Consider the following 20773-nt stretch of genomic DNA (forward strand, 5'->3'; position numbering starts at 1 on the left):
GAATTTATAAAATAGTACGTAGATACTAGCACTAGATAAGTAGATACGTAGATACGAGCACGTAGATACGTAGATACTAGCTGTTTTGGGTGATCTCAAAGCTTTGAAGTGGGCCCTTAACAAGCTCTCTACGGCGTTCCAGTGCCCCACTAGGGGTGGAAGAAAAAAGATAAGCTGCTGAAAGGGTGGGGCTCGTTCTTTACTATGTTGCCCTATAGGGGTAATTATGCTGAGAATAACCTATCATTGATTCTAAAGGCTATATTACCTTTTCGAAAACTAAGTTGGTTGGACGATTTTTTTTTAGGTTTTACTGCTAAAGCACTTGATTGTCTAGTATATCTTTTCAATTCAGGAAAACAAATCCCTTTGCAAAATGACTAATGCCTTAACATAATAAAATATGGCTTAGTTGCTGAATGCTAGGTTTTTTGTCAAGGCCATATTAAGTTCTCATATCAGTGTCAGAGAACCTTAAATTTGACCTTTGAACGCTCTATCTCAAATATTAAAACATTGAATTTCCTTTCCTCTAATCCAAACGCTCTTGGTTTACGTTACTTTTTTTTCCATTTTATCGAACCGCCGCACAGTGTGTTATCTTGGCAGTCTAGGATGAACAAATTAGATTTTTCGAGTTTGTGAAATATTATATTGTGTCTTGTATTTCAACAGTAATTATCAAAGTTAGCTAGGCTGCTAATTTTAACTCAAATGAGCCCCTTCATGATTATCTACGACCTCTGATTCTGTGTAGGCTAATCACCTCTAGCAAAAAAAAAAAAAAAAAAAAAAAAAAAAAAAATGAGAAGAGAGCAAAAGCCAAATGTCCATGCTAAAACGGGATTTTCCTCGATTTTCAACGGTGAGGAATTTTAATCCAACAGTTGAGGGTTTTAAACCATAACAAATATGGCTGTCTTGGAATTTGCATTTGGTATTTTGACCCTGTTTGGGTAAAAATTGGGTTTTGTGGCCCATAATGTCAAATTACTGTTGCGTGATCCTGCTTTTGGGTGATCTCTCTTTTGCTTAAAGAGGAGAGTAGATATTGTGAGTTGTGCTCAAATGAGCCCCGTATCGGTATTCTATGTCTGCCAGTTCGGTACGATCACCCCGAAATAAAAAACAGGGAAAAAGAGAGAGATGCACATTAGTGCTACTCATGCAAAAATGTGATTTTTACTCGTTGTACAAGGCGAGATCTGTAAATCTCTTGTATAGGCTTTTCAACGACGGCGATTTCAATGGTGTTTTCTTTTCAATTTGACATAAATTTTATAGAGTTTCAGGCTATTATTTGAAGATCTCAAAAATCCCTTTCCGTAATTGACAATTGACAATTGTTCTTCAGTAAAATTTGAATGAATATAAATGTTTCCAAGATTGTTTCCATTAGAAAATATTTTTCATTGGACAGTTCCTTAAAAAACCTGTCTTTTAAAATTAACCCATTATGGGTAGTGGTTCGTTCTTTACTATATTGCAGCTGCTGCTGCAGCCATGATAAATGCTAGAAATGTGTAAGACACAAAATTAGCCCATCTTGCCCAGTTGGTAGAATATCAGACTCAATTTCAGGGTTGTAGGCCCGAGCTCGTTGTTAGCCCTTTCTCTCGTCGATATAAAAAGTGCATCTGGTGAGAATATATTCCTTTTTTGGTAAAAATGGCATTTTTGGGGTGAAAATCAATATTTGTCTAGAATATGCGCGCAGATCTATAAGGAATTCGACTAAAGAAAGATGGGAATTCTATTTGCAAATGCTCATTTCCAAAGTTTTTTCCTTACGTATAATCTGCCATCTTCTGTTGAATGAATAGATATTACTTAATCACTGTCTTTAACTTAGAAGTAAGAAGAGAAACGATAAAAGTGATTGTACCGGCATGTGGCAGAGGTTAAAGCCACACAGTATTTAGTTAGTAACTTTCGGTGTTTAAAATCTTTTTGGATTTATGCAGTGTCGGGCTGCCTGTCCCATTGCCAGCTGTGAGGGCCGAATGCTCGATCACCGATCATATAAAAGTGAGGTTGATATGTGAGAGCTGTCGACCCGTGGGACTGGAGAGAGGTGGCAAAACCTCGGGAATCTGGGGTTTTACTTGCCAAAAGGTCTGCAAATTGGACCTGGTTTGCTAGTTTTCTGTATTGTGTCATTATTACATTCGAATTATCAGCCTACCGCGGAATGTGACAGGGCTCGTCCTTCACTCAAAACACTAAATTAGAAGACAAAAAACAAGAAAAAATTAAACAATGTAGGCTATTCTTCTCACAATTAAGTTTTAAGCAGACTTATTATAGAGTTTGACTACTTTACAATACACATGAAGCCACTGCATGCAACACCTCCATATGATAGTGTGTCGCAAACGAAAAATTTACCTAGCATAGGAGTGCCTAATTAAAAAAAAAGAAGAAAATATGGCGTTTAGACTGGCTTGTCATTCATGTTACATTTATTGGTTGGCTGAAGGAGTGTCAGGCCTTCTGCAATATTCGATAATTTGTGCTCGTTTAAAATTAGAATCGCTCTTTATTTTTTTGTCTAAAGTTTTTTTTTGTTGATTTAATTTACCTGATAAGGTGGTATTACCTGATAAGGTGTTTTAAGTCCCTATGTACAAAATTGTGAAATTTCTACTGATCACGAAAAGGATGGTCACGGATATACTTATTTGTTTGTTTCTTTCCCAGAGGTAATTTTATTGCATCAGCGGTCATATGATGTATGGAAACTGGCTCGTTTAAGCGGAACTTAAATATCCTAGTGTTGCTTTGAAGTTGCAAAAGAGATCGGACCACAAAAAAGTGAAATTTACGCCATTTTGCGGTACAAAATAATTTTGGCGAGATTAAGGCCAAAATGCTGTCGCGTGAAAATCCGTGACAGCCAATCTATTTGAACTATCAAAATAAATTTATCTTTTTTTTCCCAGTTTCAGAGGCCATGTTATATTGCCTCATGGTCGTGCATTTCTTCCTAAAGATATGTAGTGCAAAACAGAGAGTTATTATAGGTGATTATTGGACTGAATTGATTCCTTTGAAGCTTCACTAATTTGCACATTGGGGCTGTATTATTGTGCACCAGCAATTAACGATGAGAATCAGTAGATCTTTCTCAGGCAGGAGAATGGGCTGAAGCCTCAGAAAGTGCATTCTGATGCCACACAAAATCTTCCTTCAATCTACGGGCTTTCGTTGGACTAAGTCCATAATGTACAATTTTTGGCTTATAATTAATTTATTATTATTACTATTATTATTTTTAGGTATCTGTACATGCCTGCACTAAAGGGGGTGTGGGAAGAAGGCATTTCTCCTAAAAACAAAATTTCTCTGAAGAACACATTTGGAGAAAAGAAACGAATGACCTCCAAAAGCCATTTTGGTATTTTAGCCCTCTTCCCCCCACACAACAAAAAATGTTTAAAGCGGTGGACTTTTCAGGAGTGATTTTCATTTTTGAAATTTCGATATAAAAAATAAACTTGAAAATCCGCAACGGTGGTTGGGTTGTATGCTCGAGCCGTGGATCAAACAGTTCGCGTAACAGACTGTAAGCAAAAAACAACCCTTGTGAATACAAACTGCAATTCGACTAGGATATATAAAGCAAAATCTGGACTACGATATATGCATGAACAGAAACCACATTTTAAGCTGATTTTAAAAAGGAAAAATTATTTGCTTTAAATTTCCTCACCGAAAGCTATCAGCGTAGGAACATCTTATCAATTTGAGAGATACAGCTAAACACCCCTAAAATGGGGTTTAAACTTGAGGAAAATTGTACTGTAAAATCCAACATGTCTGAGAAGTCCTAAGTAATTATCAACAAAAATGTGGTTTTAAGAAAACAATTTTTCCCATGGATCGTTGCGTTGAACTTGTGGTCGTGGATTACTTGTGGAGGGCCGTTAAAGTGGAACTTTGAAGTTTTAAAGTTTTACTGACCTTGTTAAGTAACAATAGACGCTTCACGGCATCAGGGTGTCTGATTCTGCTCATTTTTCCCAAATAGGGACAAAATACTATGGAACATAATATCCGGGATAGCCAATCGACTTAGAAATGTCGAAAGGAGATATACTTGGCCTCCTAGTTCTACAGGCTATACTGGTGTGTGGTGGAATACTCATCCCTAAACACAGATTCTTTCTATAAAACAATTGTCGTTATTAAATTGACCGTTTACCCAATAACACTAACGGTGATAGAGCTGGACGGTATCCAGGATTTTGGTTCAGAAGAAGAGCGGGCTACCAAATAATATTATCCCTTGGATTTTGTATGGTCTCTAATAACATTGAGTTAGAGCTCATAATCTTGAGACAGTTAGTCCGTCCCCTGCGGACGACGATACACCCAGAACCAACAAGTTGTATCTTTGTCTGGATTTTTTTTTTCGTCACCCGTAAAGAAGCAAAAAATTGATATGCACGGTAGGTACACAAAGTCGACCGAGAGGTTTTGTTAAATTCTGTACAGTAAGTGTCTACAAAAGTCTAAATGACGAGTTTTCTTTTCTCCAAAATATATATGGCTTTATTTAGGTAAACGTCAATGTTCCTATGGACTAAAAGCTTTTTCTGGGAGCAGCAGCACTTCCAGGTAATGTCGCCTGTATTTCTTGAGGAGAAATATTTGGGGAAAGGGTAGAGTCGCACTCCCTAAAAGAAGACACAGGACACAGAAGACCTTTCTGTAATTGAAATTTTTTTTATTTGCTGTGTCGAAGCTCAAACTTTTAGTTCCAAGTGTCTGGCTTGGGTAGAATATTCTCACATGACCCAATAGTACAGTCAATATAAGGTTTGACCGCAAACAAATTGCAACAGAAATGATTTTTACACCATCTTGTAGAGAAAAAAAAAACTGTACAACATATCAAAAGTTGAGAAACCTAGCGGGGTGCAAAATTTGTATTTTTTAGCGTTTTGTGTTTTATTTTTCGTGTTTAAGCCTAAATTTTCGATTTTCTCAAGGCTTAGAGTTTACTTCATGGGAAACACATTTCAGATGTAGTTTTATGCGCTAAACTCGAATATTACATCAGATTTAAGATACGGTGAACCAAAAGTGTTTCACATTCATCACCATTCACGAAGTTCGCGATTCTATTATAACATAGTCGTTTGACCACATTTCTTGAGTAGTTTTATGCGATGAACTCGAATATCACATCAGATCAAGGATATGTTCAACTGACAGTGTTTCACGTTCATCACCAAAAGGTTTTTTCAAAATAATCAATCATCTCATAATGTATTAACTGACTAAAATCACAGGTAACAAAAATCACATTGGTAAAAGGCAGGCAACTTTTCAAATGACTTGCGACATTAATCACTGGCAGTGTAGTTTGAAACTTCGTCGTCTAGATCGTCGATGAGATCTTCTGATTTGGGAGAATTATCACATTATGCTCTCTGACAAGTTTTGCACACGAGAGTGCATGACATGCCGTTTTTTACGCAAGTGCACCGAGCAGAGGTGCAGTTTGAACGGCAGGAACACTTAACAATCTTAAGAAGTTGGGGAGGTGCTGGGGGTAGGTCCGTCATCACAGGGTATAATGTACCGTTTCGGTCCTTCCAGCCCCACTCTTGAGGGTCCAATTCTAGATTACGGTCGTCATTCCAGGCGTGTACCTGAAATTAAACTCTATAGCTGTGAAATGCTGCAGAGTTGGATGTGGGAGGTAGCTGCTCTGGGTGAACAAAAGCCGTTGCTGTGACGAGCTTTCTTTCGAAGAGCTGCTTTCGAAGCTCGTTCAGATTTCCCCCTTCTTTCCACCATATATTATAAGAAGTGCGTCTTCTCCGGCTTCCTTGACTTCGATTTTTGTTGCTGCCTTCTTCATAAAGACCTTGGCAGATTCTCGAAAACTTTCGCCTTCTATCACTTTTTTCAGGGTAAGACCTTTTCCGATGTTGTGGACACGTGATGTAGAATCACACCCAAGAAATGCATGGGCAAAGAGGATCAGACCACATACTTCTTGGCCTAATCTTTTTTTCATTTCATGAACATCCCAGCACCTTCGCTCTTTATTTTTCTTTGTTTCTGGGGCGAAGTACACCTTGTTAGTGGAGACATCACAGTGGTAGCAGAGAAGGACCAGAAGATCCGTATCTTCTCCAATAACGGCAGTTACCTTCTGTTTAGCTGATTCGATAGCAGCTTTTACAATAGGCACGTCTGCATCACTGGGGGCTTGGACTACAAAATAGCCTTTTTGCCGGAGATGAACTGCAAGCGCACTAATTAATCTTGACTTGTTTTTCATGTTCCCGAGAAATTCTTCTTTCTTAACTTTCAGACGCATGTCATTCGTGAAGAAAACCTCGTGACCAATCGTTCGATTACGATACGAATGGGCCATATCTTTGATGAAAGGTCCACTATCATACCTATTGAAAACAACAGTTGCACCAGGGTACTTCCGCGAAATATACAGAGAATAGCTCTGTATGATACCCGCATACGTGTCATTTTTATCCATGGGACTCGGTGCAATAGAGATCCACCGTCAAGTACGTAGTGTGTCTCGTCGTTCAACACACACGAAATTTCTTCGAGTTTGCATGCAAGTGCAATGGCCTTGGCGAATTCGGCCTTGTTCGGCACTCTCGGCATAAATGAGCTGTCAAACAGAGCAGCGGGGTACGAACAAAGTTTATACCGGATGCACTCTGATTCAGGAAGTCTTGCTTTTTTGGATAACGTAATGAAATGTTGGAATAGCAAAGACGGATCCAGTCGCTTGTGAAATCCTCCCCCAGTTTGCTTTGGTTGTATATTGACTTCCGGGTCCATTAATCATCATAAAAAATCCATAGCCACCTTTCTGGTCAAAGCATCAAAGAATTTTATCCTAAAAGACTTCGCAGAGTCAACTTTTGCAGATTCATATGCAGTAAAACCGGTAGCAATGCTTCTAAGCTGGGTATCCCCTCTAAATGGTGAGCCATTTTCAAAGTACGTGACCATCGCCTGCGTATCCTTGAAGTCTTGTTCTGGTCTGGGGCCTGCGTTCTCCTTTTGCTGCTCGCTTGTCCCATAGAGACTATGCGTCAGATCATACATTAGGAGGTTAACAGCAGAGCAGGTTGGGCGTGCTAAAACCCACAGTGACCTCGGAGTTTCGGTCATGCCCATACCCCTAGTCAGTCCACCTGCTGTTTCCAACAAATGCTTAAGCTCTTTTTCAATAACTAGATCGATTGACAAGCCAGCCCATTCGTGATCAGATCGTCTGACGACGTGCATTCCTTGTTGGAATGAACTATGAACAGTAGGATGGGTTTCTTCAAGCTTCACCATCTTCTGAAGGTATATTCGTCACGATTTGGCATAGTTTTTGTGACCACAGGCCGCAAGAAAAGGTAGCATTTCAGACACAGACTTTAGGTGTAAGTCCCAAAGCCCCATCCGCTCAGCTTTGATGAAAGAACGAAGTATCCCAACCATATTCATAAGCTGAAACCACAGCTTTGAAGTTCTGTGCTGAAACAGATCAAGTATCTTCTGGTCGACAGAAACCTTTGATCCGCTTGAGTGCAGGATTTTCTTCAACCTCCGTCATTGTTGCCTCTCCATTCATTAGCTTGCTGTATAGTGTTTTAAGGTCTGCAACTTCTTTGGTGCCTAACTTTGTTTCAGGTTCTGAACAGGGATCATCGTCAAATAACTCGGAGAGCAGCACGGCATGTAGAGCACTATCAACTAGCAAGAGACCTCGAACAGCTCGTGAAATAGCCTTTCCACTTAGGAGATGGGGAACAGTGTTTGGGGCATATGCAAGTTCCAGGACTTCGCGGAGACCGGATCCTTCCATTGTGTATCCTATGCATCCAATAAAGCTTATGGTTGTGTGAAACCCACCGAGATTCAGAACTACTGCTGAGAGCTCACTTCCTGGTTCAGAAGCCTCAACCATTTTCATAGCTTTCCACCACAATGGCTGATCGACGGTCACGACTGGGGCGAATCCATGGTGTTTAGCTTGGTCTGCGATGAACATCAAGGTAGAGTACACACAGGTGTCATCACTGGCAGACAGATCAATCATCGGGAGAAATATTACAGACGCTTTCCCCGGATGGTTTCCAACCATGACAGTCTGATGTTCTCCCATTCCATCCCGGCCTTGGAGTCTTCAGATACCACGACGAAAGCCAGAGAGTATCGAGACTAGCACTGGGATCTAGTGCAGTGAAGTCAGGAATACGAACGTATCTGATTTTTGAAAGAACACTGTCGTCACATCTGACATGAAGCACAAAGATTTTGTATGCGTCTCTTATGTGTGCCGCTGACGGACTTGTTCGGGGAATTTTCCTCGGCAAATATTTGGGCGCGGGGGTTATTGAGGCGATGATCCCCATGCCAAGGAAGGTGTTCCTGCCGTCAATGGTGCAAATGTCTTGGTCAACGTTGTCAGCGATGTGGTGGATGAATCCCTGAGACATCATTCCATCCAGGTCAGTTACTGCATGGACCGCTGAACTTCTTTCAAACATCGTTACTTCTGAGTATGAAGAACAAAGCCCAAGTGAGTTTAAATTGTCAATGAGGTATCGCGATGAAAAATGGTGGTGCATTTGGACACGAAGACCCAATTGCAATGGTGCGATCAGCACTCGCGGTCGAATTGCTTGGACAATGGCATGACCGATCGTAGCAATTTTCAGATCTAAGCTATTCCCAACAAAAAGTTCACGAAGCACAATTCTGAGACTGTCAGGTACAAATTCTAGAGCATCAGAAACTGACGACACCCTTTCCAAAAGGTCATAACTTTCTTTGTTCGTCGGAATATCTTTTACGTTGCTTTTCATCAGCTTGGCTGCAGCAATCAGAATTTGTTCTTTTTGCCCCTTCAAATCTCCAGATTTCGACTTGGCATAATACTGTTGCAGAATATCTGCCGCATTTTCTCTAAGAGTAACAGCATCTGGTTTGCCGTTTACAGTTGAAAAGACAATTCGAGATCCAAAGTGTTCGACGACCTTCTTCATGTAAACCTTACTGTAAGGTTCCAGATCTCCATACAGATTCTCGCGCATCTTTTCAACTAAGTCACTAATCGTTATTTGCTCCTCATCATTCACTTCTAAGTACACCATAGCCTTTAAAAATGCTTTTGTTTTGACAACATCTTCTGGCCTGCCAGATCTCCTTTTCTTACGCTCAGGCTCGTTGCCACTTGCATCGAATTTGCTCGGACGAGCACGCATTGTTCGAAAATTTGTACTGCAGATCTGATGGTAAACTGCATCAGCTGCATGGAGATCTGACACTGTGCATATTCTGCGAAACACTTCGACTGCCCATTCGTCACTTCTCATTTCACAGATTTCTTTTAGTTTTTCATCGAAGTCGACTGTTTGGACGGAAAAGATCTCACGGTTTTTCCTGTGTGTGGCCGGAAAGTCGATTACCGTCCCACAAAAAAGCAGCAGTCCTTAAACATGAATGTGGAAGTGTCAGATCTTAGAGCACACTTTTTGGACGAGATCTGTGCAAGCCACTCTTCTTTACGATTTTTGTTGTCCCTTTCGATGTAGAATCGGTGGTTGTAATTCCGTCTGCAAACGATGTGGGCTTTTTCTCCAGCATTTGCAACGAGGGTGGTTTTCCGCAAGCGACTGGTCCCATTGATAGCGGCAGCCCCAGTCTCTGTGAGTGGAGTATACTCAGCTTCTTCGTCAATCTCTTTGAGACATATCAAACAGCGCTCGTTTTCAGTCGTCATAGACCTAGAATAGAAATACAGACAGAGGTTTAAACCTATGTTTGCAAAGGGCCATCTCGTCGTCTGATCATCTTATTAATCTTTACTCAGAAGATGACGCTGTACAAAAAAAAAATAAGAAAATGTCTGTAACCTTTTATTGTAATAGAAATTGGCTTCAGTTTTATTAGTTGTTTCTTACTATCAGTAGTAGGCTGTTCTACATTGCAAGTAGGAAATTTACTCACCTACGCTGTACTCTCAAATTCACAAGATGCTATTCTGCCGGTCATACCGACCTTAGCGAAATACGCTACGAAATTTTCCGCTAGATGCCCGTATATGCTGTTAAACCTTAATGACGACTATTGGAGGTTCTTTGTGCGGGGTCACCACTTTTAAAGGCAAAAATGGCGCAAAGAGTTGCTATGCCACTTACTGGAGGGGGGACGGTCCCTCTTTGGCCCCAAATTAGTGGGATTTCCGCGGTTTCTCCAACGGTTCCTTTATACTAACGTGATCGGATGGTCTATGGCGTGAGATCTTTTCCGTTCTAATAAGGCCTTCATATTAGCCTTTCTTTTTATTTTCCTAATTTTTCTCTGGGCTTCACTCGCCCTTATCAGTGTTGAATTAATCTCATCTCTGTCCGACATAATTTAAAGATTCTGATAACTTCAAATTACATCTTCAGTCTAAATGAAAATTCTTTTATCCATTCAACTTCCGGTTCTCTCGCGGAAATTTGTTTTGATACGCAGCAATTTTAACCTTATATTTTGAATACTAATTAGTTGCATGATATATTGATTCGTAAATTTTATTACTTATTATTATCCGACTAAGCACAGCTCAGATAAAAATTTCTCTTTGCGATTTTTTTTTATATATAGCCTCTGTAACCACAATAGGCTATTTTTGTAGGCTAAATTCCTTGTCTCTTCGTAAGCGCAAAATTCTTTTATTATCAACTCCGTCAATAATTCCTGTTCTTGCTGCCACCAATGTTCGTAGTGCTAATTACCGCTGGCACCACTTATTGGGGTGTATGTGCGGGGTCACCACTTTTGAAGGCAAAAATGGCGCAAAAAAGAGTTGCTATGCCACTTACTGGAGGGGGGACGGTCCCTCTTTGGCCCCAAATTAGAGGGATTTCCGCGGTTACTCCAACGGTTCCTTTATACTAACGTGATCGGGTGGTCTCTGGCCACATTTAAAGCCAAAGTTTACCGATAAGATTTTCTAGTTAACCTTTTAGTCTTGGCCTAAGCTGAAAAGTAAAATATGTACATAGGAAAATTCTTACTATATACAGTTTCAAGTATAAAAAGAACTAAACTGAAAAAGAACAAATTCTCCCAGCCCGCTAACCGTAGCACGTGGTGGGGGTTACTAGGGGTGGTAAATGAATCTTTCCAGCCAATCCCAGGGCTCTTAATATACTGGCCAATCTCCCTAACTGCGCACTTTTTCCCTCGTGGTGAATTAAACATGTACGCAGTTAAGAGGACCCAAAATGGCGTCAAAAAATAATAGGAAAATTAACATTTATTACAAAAGGAAGGAAAATAATTAAGGGGCCCAAAGAAATGAATCTGCGAGGGACATTTATCTGACAAAAATGGGACCAAGGGTTCAACAACAACAATTTTAGAATGTACGGAAGTTTCCAAAAATATAGTATTCAGTCGATAGGGCGACGTTATTCCTGACTTCATTCGCCCCAAAGGACGAAAAAAGGGAAATATGGCCACGAAATACGAATTTCTTGTTTGGTGATGAATGTGAAACACTGACGGTGGGACATAACTTGAATTTGATGTGATATTCGAATTCAGCACACAAAACTAGTTCAGAAACATGTCTCCCATGAAGTAAATGCTAAGCTCTAGGATAACGGAAAATTTCCGCTAAAAACAACAAAAAAAAAACGGAAAACGCTAAAAAACACTTATTTTGCACCCCGCTGGGTTTCTCAACCCTTGATATGTTGTACAGTTTTTTTTTCTCTACAAGATGGTGTAAAAATCATTTCTGTTGCAATTTGTTTGCGGTCGAGTCCTATTTGACGCTAGATTGACTGTACTACAAGAGCAGACCCTAGTTTCTTGGTCTTAAGATTGACAGAAACAATCTTGGAAGGGGCAAAGCTGCTGGGTTGCAACAAAACATTCCGTTGAAGTCTAAAACGTTGTTTTAGCTGCTCAAAACTTTGTTAGAACCGTCGAAGAAGACTCTGCTGATGTCAATTCACATGGTTTAGTGTTACTTAAAGTTTCAGTTTGTAACCATTTGGATATATTTTTAAAGTGTATATCTTTTTTTACTTATTAAAGAATCGAAAAAAAAATCCAGGAGATCGGGGGTTATATACCTGAATGACTGAAAAACCCCCTCATATTTGGGTTGAATCATTTAATGATATTACAAACGAACAGAAATTAAGTAAATAAATAAGCCTGAAACAGCCATATGAAAGTAGAATACTGCACAAAGCACGAACCTAAATTATCCTGCATATGAGGGTGTGGTCGTCCCACTATGCTTCAAGAACCGAGAGTAACATCTAGATGAGCGACAAGAAACATTAGTTGTTCGGTCCAAGAGCTGGACTCCACTGGGGATGCTTAAACACTTCGATAAAATCAACCAAGATTTCTCAATTGTGGTCCGCCGTGTGGATTGGTGTCGTCATGATACAGAGCTTTTGGTCGCAACTGCTCTCGAAGCTTGTTTTGAATTAATTTTGTAAGCCTTGTCCACAAAGCCGTCACCCTTAGGGTTTAATTGGGATAGAGGGGGATTTTTAGTTTCAACGCATCCCATTCTCCATTTTCTTCTGCTTGGAAAGATTTTCTGCTCCAGCCCATACCAAAATAGATTGCCGTATAAAACATTAAGGAATGCAAAAAAGAAAAAGAAAAAAAAAAGGCAAAGATGGTACATTGATAAACGTTATTATTTTATTGTTAGAAACAACATTTTATTTGTTATTATTAGAAATAAAATTTTATTTGAAAACTACCCAATTTGGTTCTAAATTGAATCATTATTACATATTCTTAATGTAATTTTTTTGTAGCTTGCATCCTTCACTATCAGCAAGCCAGAAATTGAAGATAAAGCTGAAAGCAATCTAACCTTGACAAAAAGTAATTTTCGCCAGAAAAAAGTCAAAATTGATCCTGAATCATTATTGCCAGGAAACCAAAAGCTGTCAAAACTTAACAAGTTGAGGATGAAAAAGGACAAGAAAGAACGTTCTAGAAGAGGTAACTGAACTATCTACAAACTATTACTATATTTTAGCAGTTTTAGTCAAAACAACAGGTCATAAAACCTAATGAAGATAGAACCTTCCGTTGTTTCTAAAACGCCATCTATATATATTTGTGCTTTAATTGATGGAATATGGATAAGAAAAATTGGTTGACAAATGATTATTCCTTTTTAAAATAAATTCTCCTAACAGAGAATAAATAGCTTCTAGGACTGGGAATAAACTCGTGAATGGACTCAAGAAAATTATCACTAGAAGTAAAAGAAAAACAAAATAAGTGAAAAAAGAAATACATATAAATAAATAGTAAATTCAAATAAATCAATAAACAAAAATAATACCAAGAAGAATAAATAAGAAGAGCACGATCAATTCTAGATACTGAGGTATTTTATAATCTGTTATAGTTTTAAAAATCTAGGTTTTAGATAAATCATAGATATGTAAAATGAAATTTTTCTCTCAAATTACACCTTTTAAAAACCTGAGGAATAATTTATGTGATGGAATGTATCCATCTGTTTTAATTGCAGGGTGCTTATAACATACAAATCTACTGGCGATCTTGCTAGCTGGGGTTAATAATAATAATAATAGTGGAGTTAATAATAATAACTTGTCATAAGATAAGAAGCTTTATTGACCAAAGCAGCAAACGCCAGAACATGTACGTTATGCATGTATGAAAATCAAATACACTCAGTATGTATAAATCAATGCTATAGCAAGTTCTTATTGCCTTATGGATTGCAAAAGGTCTCAAATTCCTTAAACACTCCTCAGCTGTCCGAAAGTAACAGTCGCATGTGACACACTTAGGGATTTCTGGACTTCCTAAGATAACCATATTGTACAGAATCAGCTGAATACCTAGTTTAGGTGTGAGATCGGTGTTGTATAGTGTTGTATGTTTTGTATAGGTTAATTAATCGCTTCCCACATGACACTTTTGTTAAATTTTGGTCAAAATCGTGGAGCATGCCAAAAAAATAAAAGGACAAAGATTTACATACCACTTTGCACTTTGGCCTCTAGATCCATTAAAATGACACAATTTTCTCCTTTAACACTTTAAAAAGTTAAACTGCTATTCCTTACCTGCCTACAAAGTAAAAAAAAAAAAAATGGATTAAAAAAAATAACAATTAGTCTCCACTTTTTCCACAAAATGATTTTTTGAAGAAAAGTAAAAAGCTACATTAAACAAAAATGGAAAGAAATAAATACAAATAATTTTCCAAGCGCAAAACTACTACAAATCGCCATTAATAAATAAATGAAACTCAAAACGAACCGAAATTACAATGTATAACCGAGTCAAATTCAAAACGAACCGAAACTAAGATGAGTAAGAGGGATGGAGCAAACTCCATGCCTTTTGAAGAACGTAATTTGCAGTTTACGGAAAACAATCCAAAATTTGAGCTGAATATTTCTATTTCTCATAATATCGGAAAAAAATACCATCGTAACCAAGACTTCTGAAAAAAAAAAACAAAAACAACAAATAAATGCGGATTGACAGTTTAATATACATATACTGATATTTATTCCTCAAATTCTTAATGATTTTGGATTGATTAAAGGCAAAAAGTGAAAACATTTAAAATGTATTTAATTTTCAGTATTGTGCAAATTGTGTTCTGGTCTTTAGAAGGCATGGGGGGGGGGGGGGTGTCTGCCCTACTCATCTTAGTTTCTGCTCTTTTTTAGTTTGAGTCGGTTATTTATTGTAATTTCTGTTCGTTTTGGGTTTCATTTATTTATTGATGGTGATTTTTTGGTAATTTTACGCTTAGCTATTTGACTTTATTCTGCTTATTTTTGGTTTAATGTAGCTCTTTACTTTTCTTTGAAAAACTTATTTTGTGGAAAAAGCAATTGATTTTTGTTCGTTTTTTATTGACATAATCTTTTCCATTGGAAAAGAAAAGTATATTTAAACTTTTTCGGTTTTTTCTTTAAGAATCCATAGTTTGGCTTACTATTTACATATTAGAGAAAAGCTTTCGGCAATTTTTAATAAGACACGCCCTTTTGAAAATCTAGACACATATTATCGTTTGATTTAGTTTTACACCTCAAGTTTTCCTGAAAAATAAAACTTAATACCATCCCAGAACATTATATCTATGCTAGTTTGATAACCTGGATGCACTTACACTGTTTTGATTTAGTTCAATTGTAAAAAAAAACAAGTAGTAATAGTAGTAGCCCTGAAAGTTTCAACTTAATACCCTCAGTCATTCTTGAGATATTGCTGTGACGTCTTATTGGTAACTAGCATACACATAGTGCATTTTGATTTAGTTTTAAAAAGCAACATAAACTTTCTGTGAAAGCTTTTACTTTGTCCCCTATTCGAGTATATAGGATGTACCCTATACCCTTAATATCCCATACCCTAGCAGAAGTAACAGTAGGAGCAATAGGAGTAGTATTAGTGATCGGAGTAGTAGTATTAGTAGTAAGGAGTAATGGTATTCATATTGTGCGTTTTTGGTCTTGTACAACATCTTCTCCTCATGCCTTGGTGGTTGTAACTCAATACTTTAAGCCATTTCCGAAAAAATTATGGTATGTTCTGTTGATAGCCTGCATACACTTAATGTGTTTTGATTTAGCCCGATACCGTCCTCAACACTCCTTGAAAGCTTCACATTAATACGATTAGCCTTAGTAATATTAACTAACAGCAGTTTTATTAGCTCAACATACCCTTCAGAAGGTTCTGAAAGTTTCAACCTAATGCTCTAAGCCATTCTTGATTTGCTGTTGATACGGCCATTTGACATCCTGCATACATACAGTGTGATTCAATTTAGTTTAACGTACCCCCAATTTTTTATGAAAATATCTCCTTAATGCCCTTGGCCTTAATAGTAGTATTAGTAGTACTAGTATAATTAGTAGGGTTAGTATAGATAAAGTACCTTTTGGTTGGTTCAACATCCCCATTAACATGCCCTGAAAGTTTCAACTTAATACTCTAAGCTGTTCCTTAGATATAGTGGTTATGGATTATTATTAACTTGTATCTACAAAGCATGTTTCAATTTAGTTCACTATCCTCTTTAACATTACCTAAAAGCTTCACCGTAACACCCTTAGCATCAGTAGTACTAGTAGTAGTCATCGAAGTAGTTGTTCTAGCAGAAGTATTATTAGCAGCAGTTGTAGTAGTAACTGTAGTAGCAGTAGTAGTGGTAGTATTTGTAGTAGTATGCATATTTTGCATTTTCACTATCCTCCTTGACTTGTTCGGAAAGTTTCAACTTAATACCCTAGTCCAATCTTGGGATACTGGTGATACGCCCTTTTGACAACCTGCTTGTACAGAGTATTTTTTATTTAAAAATCCTACCAAACATTCCCTGAAAGTTTCACCTTAATACCCGTAACCTCAGTAGAAGTAATGGTCGTAGCAGTCGTAATAGTAGCAATAGTGGTAACACGCACATAGTACCTTTTGGTTAGTTGAACATGCCCTTAGTCAATTGATCATCCCCCTCATCATTCCCTTAAGGTTCTAGTTTAATACCCTCAGTCCTTCCTTAGTTTCTCGCTTTTGACAACCTGTATGCACTTGTCATGTTTTGATTTAGTTCAACACTCCCCTCAACATTCTTTGAAAGCTTAGTATTAGTGACAGCAGTAGTAGTATTAGTATTAAGCAGTAATGGTATTCACATTGCACCTTTTTGTTCTAGTAAAACATCCTCTTGCCCTGGTGGTTGCAACTTTATACTGCAAACCGTTTCTGAGATGAACAAAATGTGTTTTGATTTGGCCCAACTTCCCCTCAACAGTCTCTGAAAGCTTCACATTAATACCATAAGCCTTAGTGATATTAGTACTAACAGTAGTTGTAGTACTGCTACTACTAGTAGTATGCACAAAGTGCATTTTTATTAGCTCAACATACCGTTCAGGATTCTTTGAAAGTTTCAAACCAATTCTCTTAGCCGTTCTTGATATACTGTTGATATGGCCATTTGACAGCTTACAGCTCCAACTTAATACCCTCAGTCATTCTTGAGGTTCCCCCTTTTGACAATCTGTATGCACATAACATGTTTTGATTTACTTCAACACTCCCCTCGACAAAGCTTTATTTCAATGCACTTGGTCTTTTTGAACATCAATATGTCCTTTTGAAAACTTGCATACATGTAGTCTTTTCTTCGTTTAATTGAAACTCCCCCTAAATGTTTCCTAAAATTACACCTTAGTACCCTTAGCCTCATTAGTTACAACAATTGTACCAGTGGTATTAGTAGTATACACATGGGGCCTTTTGGTTAGTTTGGAATCCGCCACAACATATCCTGAAAGTTCCAACTTGTTAATGTAAGCCGTTCCTGATATATAGCTGTTACACCCTTTTGACTATCTATATGATCGTAGTTTGTTTTGATTTGGTTTAAGCATCCACTTAAATATTCCTTGAAAGATTCACCTTAATACCTTTAGCTTCAGTAGTAGCAATAGCTGTAGTAGTAGCATTAGCTGGAGCATGCACATAGCGCCTTTGGTTTTTTCAACATTCCCCTGAACACACGCTGATAGTTTCAACTTAATACCATAAGCTGTTCAGGAGGCATTACTGATACGTCCTCTTGACAACCTGTATGTGGTGTTTTGATTTAGTTTAACATTGTTTCAACATTCCCAAAAATGTTCGCATTTTTACCCTTAGCTTTAGTTACAGTAGTAGCAGTACCAGTACTAATAGTAGTAGCCCTTGTCCCGAGGGCTGTGGAGAAGTTGACTTTTCCAGAGAAAAAGTTATTGGACTTTTCAACTATACTGAACAAAAGGGCTATCTCAAGGTTTTGATTGGATGTGTCTGGTGAATAGATGGCCATGGGAGGTGGGCTGATTGCCCTACAGTCACTTTTGACTCTTTAAAAGGGCACTAGAATTTTCAATTTTGAATCGAATGGGCTCCTTCCGATGTTTCTACGGCAACTTCTTCTATACGAAGTGCCTTTTTAAAAAAATTACATTGTGACCACATCGCTTAGACTACGCTATTGTGCTGCCCATGACTCCTCTCTAAATGTCTCTAACCAGGTTTCTCTTAGTAACGAATTCCAGAATTATAGATTCCAAAAGGCTTTTCAGCTTTCGAAAAAGACAGTACTGAACACTACCCGGTCTCTTCTCAGAATGTCAGAATCAATTCATATTACCCCTCGATAATTGTATCATTACGCGAAAGCACGTCTTACTCTTCTTTGAGTGGGCGAATAAAATGCAATTTTACGATATAAAAGAAAATGTAATGAAGTTATGCTTTGTCTTTATAATACTGAAAGTCTTCATCTTCTAGTTATTTTAAAAACCCTACAATAAAACACAAATCATTGCAAGATATACGAAACTAGAGTAATTACTACCAAAATAATTTAAAAAGGCTGAATTTCTATGGGGCAAAGAATTCACCGGTTGTGAAGAAAATTCTTGAAGAATTACTATATATGTTTAATACAATAAAACACAAATCATTGCATTTGTTGGATCCAACGGAGGAAAAGTCAAATAATTGGATTGTAAATTATGGGTGGTGGCAATTATATGTGCACATATATCGGTGTGCCCATACCAAAGGCTCTATTTGACACATTATTCTGAAAATAGGCCGCCGTGATCTTACGGTCCTCTAGTGGTTCTTTGCTCATAGGGCCTGTTTTTAAATGTATATGTTCGACTAGCAAATTATTGATGAGTGGTAATAAAAAAGGCAAGAATATTAATTATTCATTTAGTACATCTGACAAAATTTCCTTCTTATTTATTTTGACATAGCTTAGGATTGGAGAGAGCTGTCTTGGATTGGATATTGGAGAGAGCTTTAGGGCTCCTGGGATGCCTTTCTTTTCTTTTCTTTTAACGACAAACATTACGATGTAGTCAGTAAAGGTGTATCACTATCATAAAGACTATCGGAAAGAAAGTTGAAATACCTCTTGAAGAAGTTTTAAAAGACAACTTTCTCGGATCATCTATATGCCGGCATTTTATTTTACGCTCCATAAGGTTGTCGGATGAACTCATCCTACGCTTAACTCAGTCTGATAATTTTTCCGATGATGGTTATCAAGTATGATAGGGGTTACTAATGACATATTTTTGTTGCCTCAACTCTAGCAGGGATCACCTTGGTAATTTATCCAAAAGGAGAATAGTACACGTGCTTGGTAATACAGATGGTACAGTTTTAAAGGTGCAGGTGGTAGTATCGTCTTAAACTTTACCATCACGGTCAGAGCCGTATAGCCTACAGGATTTTTTTTCGAAGGAGGGGGGGGGGGAGTAAAAACTTTAAAAAACGCATCGCAAATTTGTTTATATTTATTTTTGTTATGTTTTTACAGGTCGGACAATTTTTTTTTGCAGGGGAGGGGTCAAACCCCTAACCCCCGCTGGATACGGCCTTGATCATGGTACAATTGTAAAGGATCACCGTCTAAATCTAAATCCTTTTTGGATTGATTTTGAAAGTGCTAGAGTGAACCTAAAGTGATCCCTGGTGCAACAACAAAGAATGGGGGACAATGCTAAGTTACGTGCCTGACACAAGAGGAACACAAAGGTATGGTGGGAGTTACCTAGCAGAAGTTGTTCTACCTTTACTGGGATGGCCGTACCGGGAGAGGTTCGGAAAGATTAAGGGTGACATTGTATTTATATTTGTACAATTGAAAAATTCATGATGTGCTTTAGTTTGGCTTTTCTAATATTCGTTTGTTTTGCAGGGCGATTAAGTGATCAATTGGCAAACGATATGGGAAGCACACTTTGAACGCCATAAGATGAAATATCGAAGACATGTTTCAACATTTAAATGCTGTTTGTTTCTTCTTTAGTAATATATTTGCTCTCAGATTGTTATCCTTATTTGCTTGGGTTTTTTTTTCGCAGTATTCTCCTATATTGTGTAAGATTTTGACTCGTTTCTATTCTTGCTATTGCTCTCAGTAACTTGGATCTAGTTGGAATTCTAGTTTGAGGGGCAGGTTAAGATGTGAAATAGATAAACCCTTTAATTTAAATAGCGGTAAAGTAGGGTTTTTTTGGCTTTTAAATTATTTGTTAGCATTCAATGTCCAAAAATTTTCGGTCATTTTGGTATTAACTTGTCTTTTTAAGGAATTTTCTTTAGAACGTACAAAGTTAAGCTAAAAAAAAAAAATGTCAAAAGTAGGCTGGATGGATCTGGGTCTTCCTTTCTATTTCATCCCTATTTTATTTGTAAAGTTTTCTTAATCCTCTTTTCTTCTTCTAATCTGACGCAACGAAGATGAACCAAACCGAGGAAAGGGATGAACGCAACAGTAGGTCCATCTTTGATACTCATTTGTTAAAATACTTGAATTTTCTGTCAAAACACCAGAATGTTCCTTTTTTGCAGCCAGCGTCTTAATTACAGGGATGCCACCCGGTGAGGGAAAAATTCACTAGATTTTAGTGATTTTTAGGTTGATTTAGTGATTTTCTTAAATAATCCAGTGATTTATGTGCTGATTCAGTGGTATTTTGTTTAGGCAATAAAAAAATCACTAGAAATAGTGATAAATCCCTAAGGGTGGCAACTCTACTTAGTTATCCGGTATGAATGCTAAAACTCGCCTGGACATCGAAACGTGTTTAGACTTCTGGTTCAAGATTCAGTTTTATTCATTTAATCACGATTCAGATGTATATATTAAACATACAAACAAATTAAAGCAAAACAAGAT

At 37.7% G+C, this 20773-nt stretch overlaps 1 protein-coding gene across 2 annotated transcripts in view; it reads left to right on the top strand.

Moving 5' to 3' along the window:
• Positions 1-19931, top strand: part of LOC148954004 (guanine nucleotide-binding protein-like 3 homolog) — an 84814-nt gene extending 64883 nt beyond the window's left edge. For both annotated transcript variants that reach the window (XM_089085738.1, XM_089085737.1), the window contains exons 10-11: positions 12831-13020; positions 19790-19931. In XM_089085738.1, the coding sequence (XP_088941864.1) occupies positions 12831-13020; positions 19790-19836 (237 nt within the window). In that variant the 3' untranslated portion in view covers positions 19837-19931. The remainder of the gene's footprint in view (positions 1-12830; positions 13021-19789) is intronic.
• The last annotated feature ends 842 nt before the right edge of the window (positions 19932-20773 follow it).

Source organism: Artemia sp. Qi Xiang Cuo, chromosome 3, assembly GCF_049724085.1.
Source record: "Artemia sp. Qi Xiang Cuo chromosome 3, ASM4972408v1, whole genome shotgun sequence".
Taxonomy (NCBI): domain Eukaryota; kingdom Metazoa; phylum Arthropoda; class Branchiopoda; order Anostraca; family Artemiidae; genus Artemia; species Artemia sp. Qi Xiang Cuo.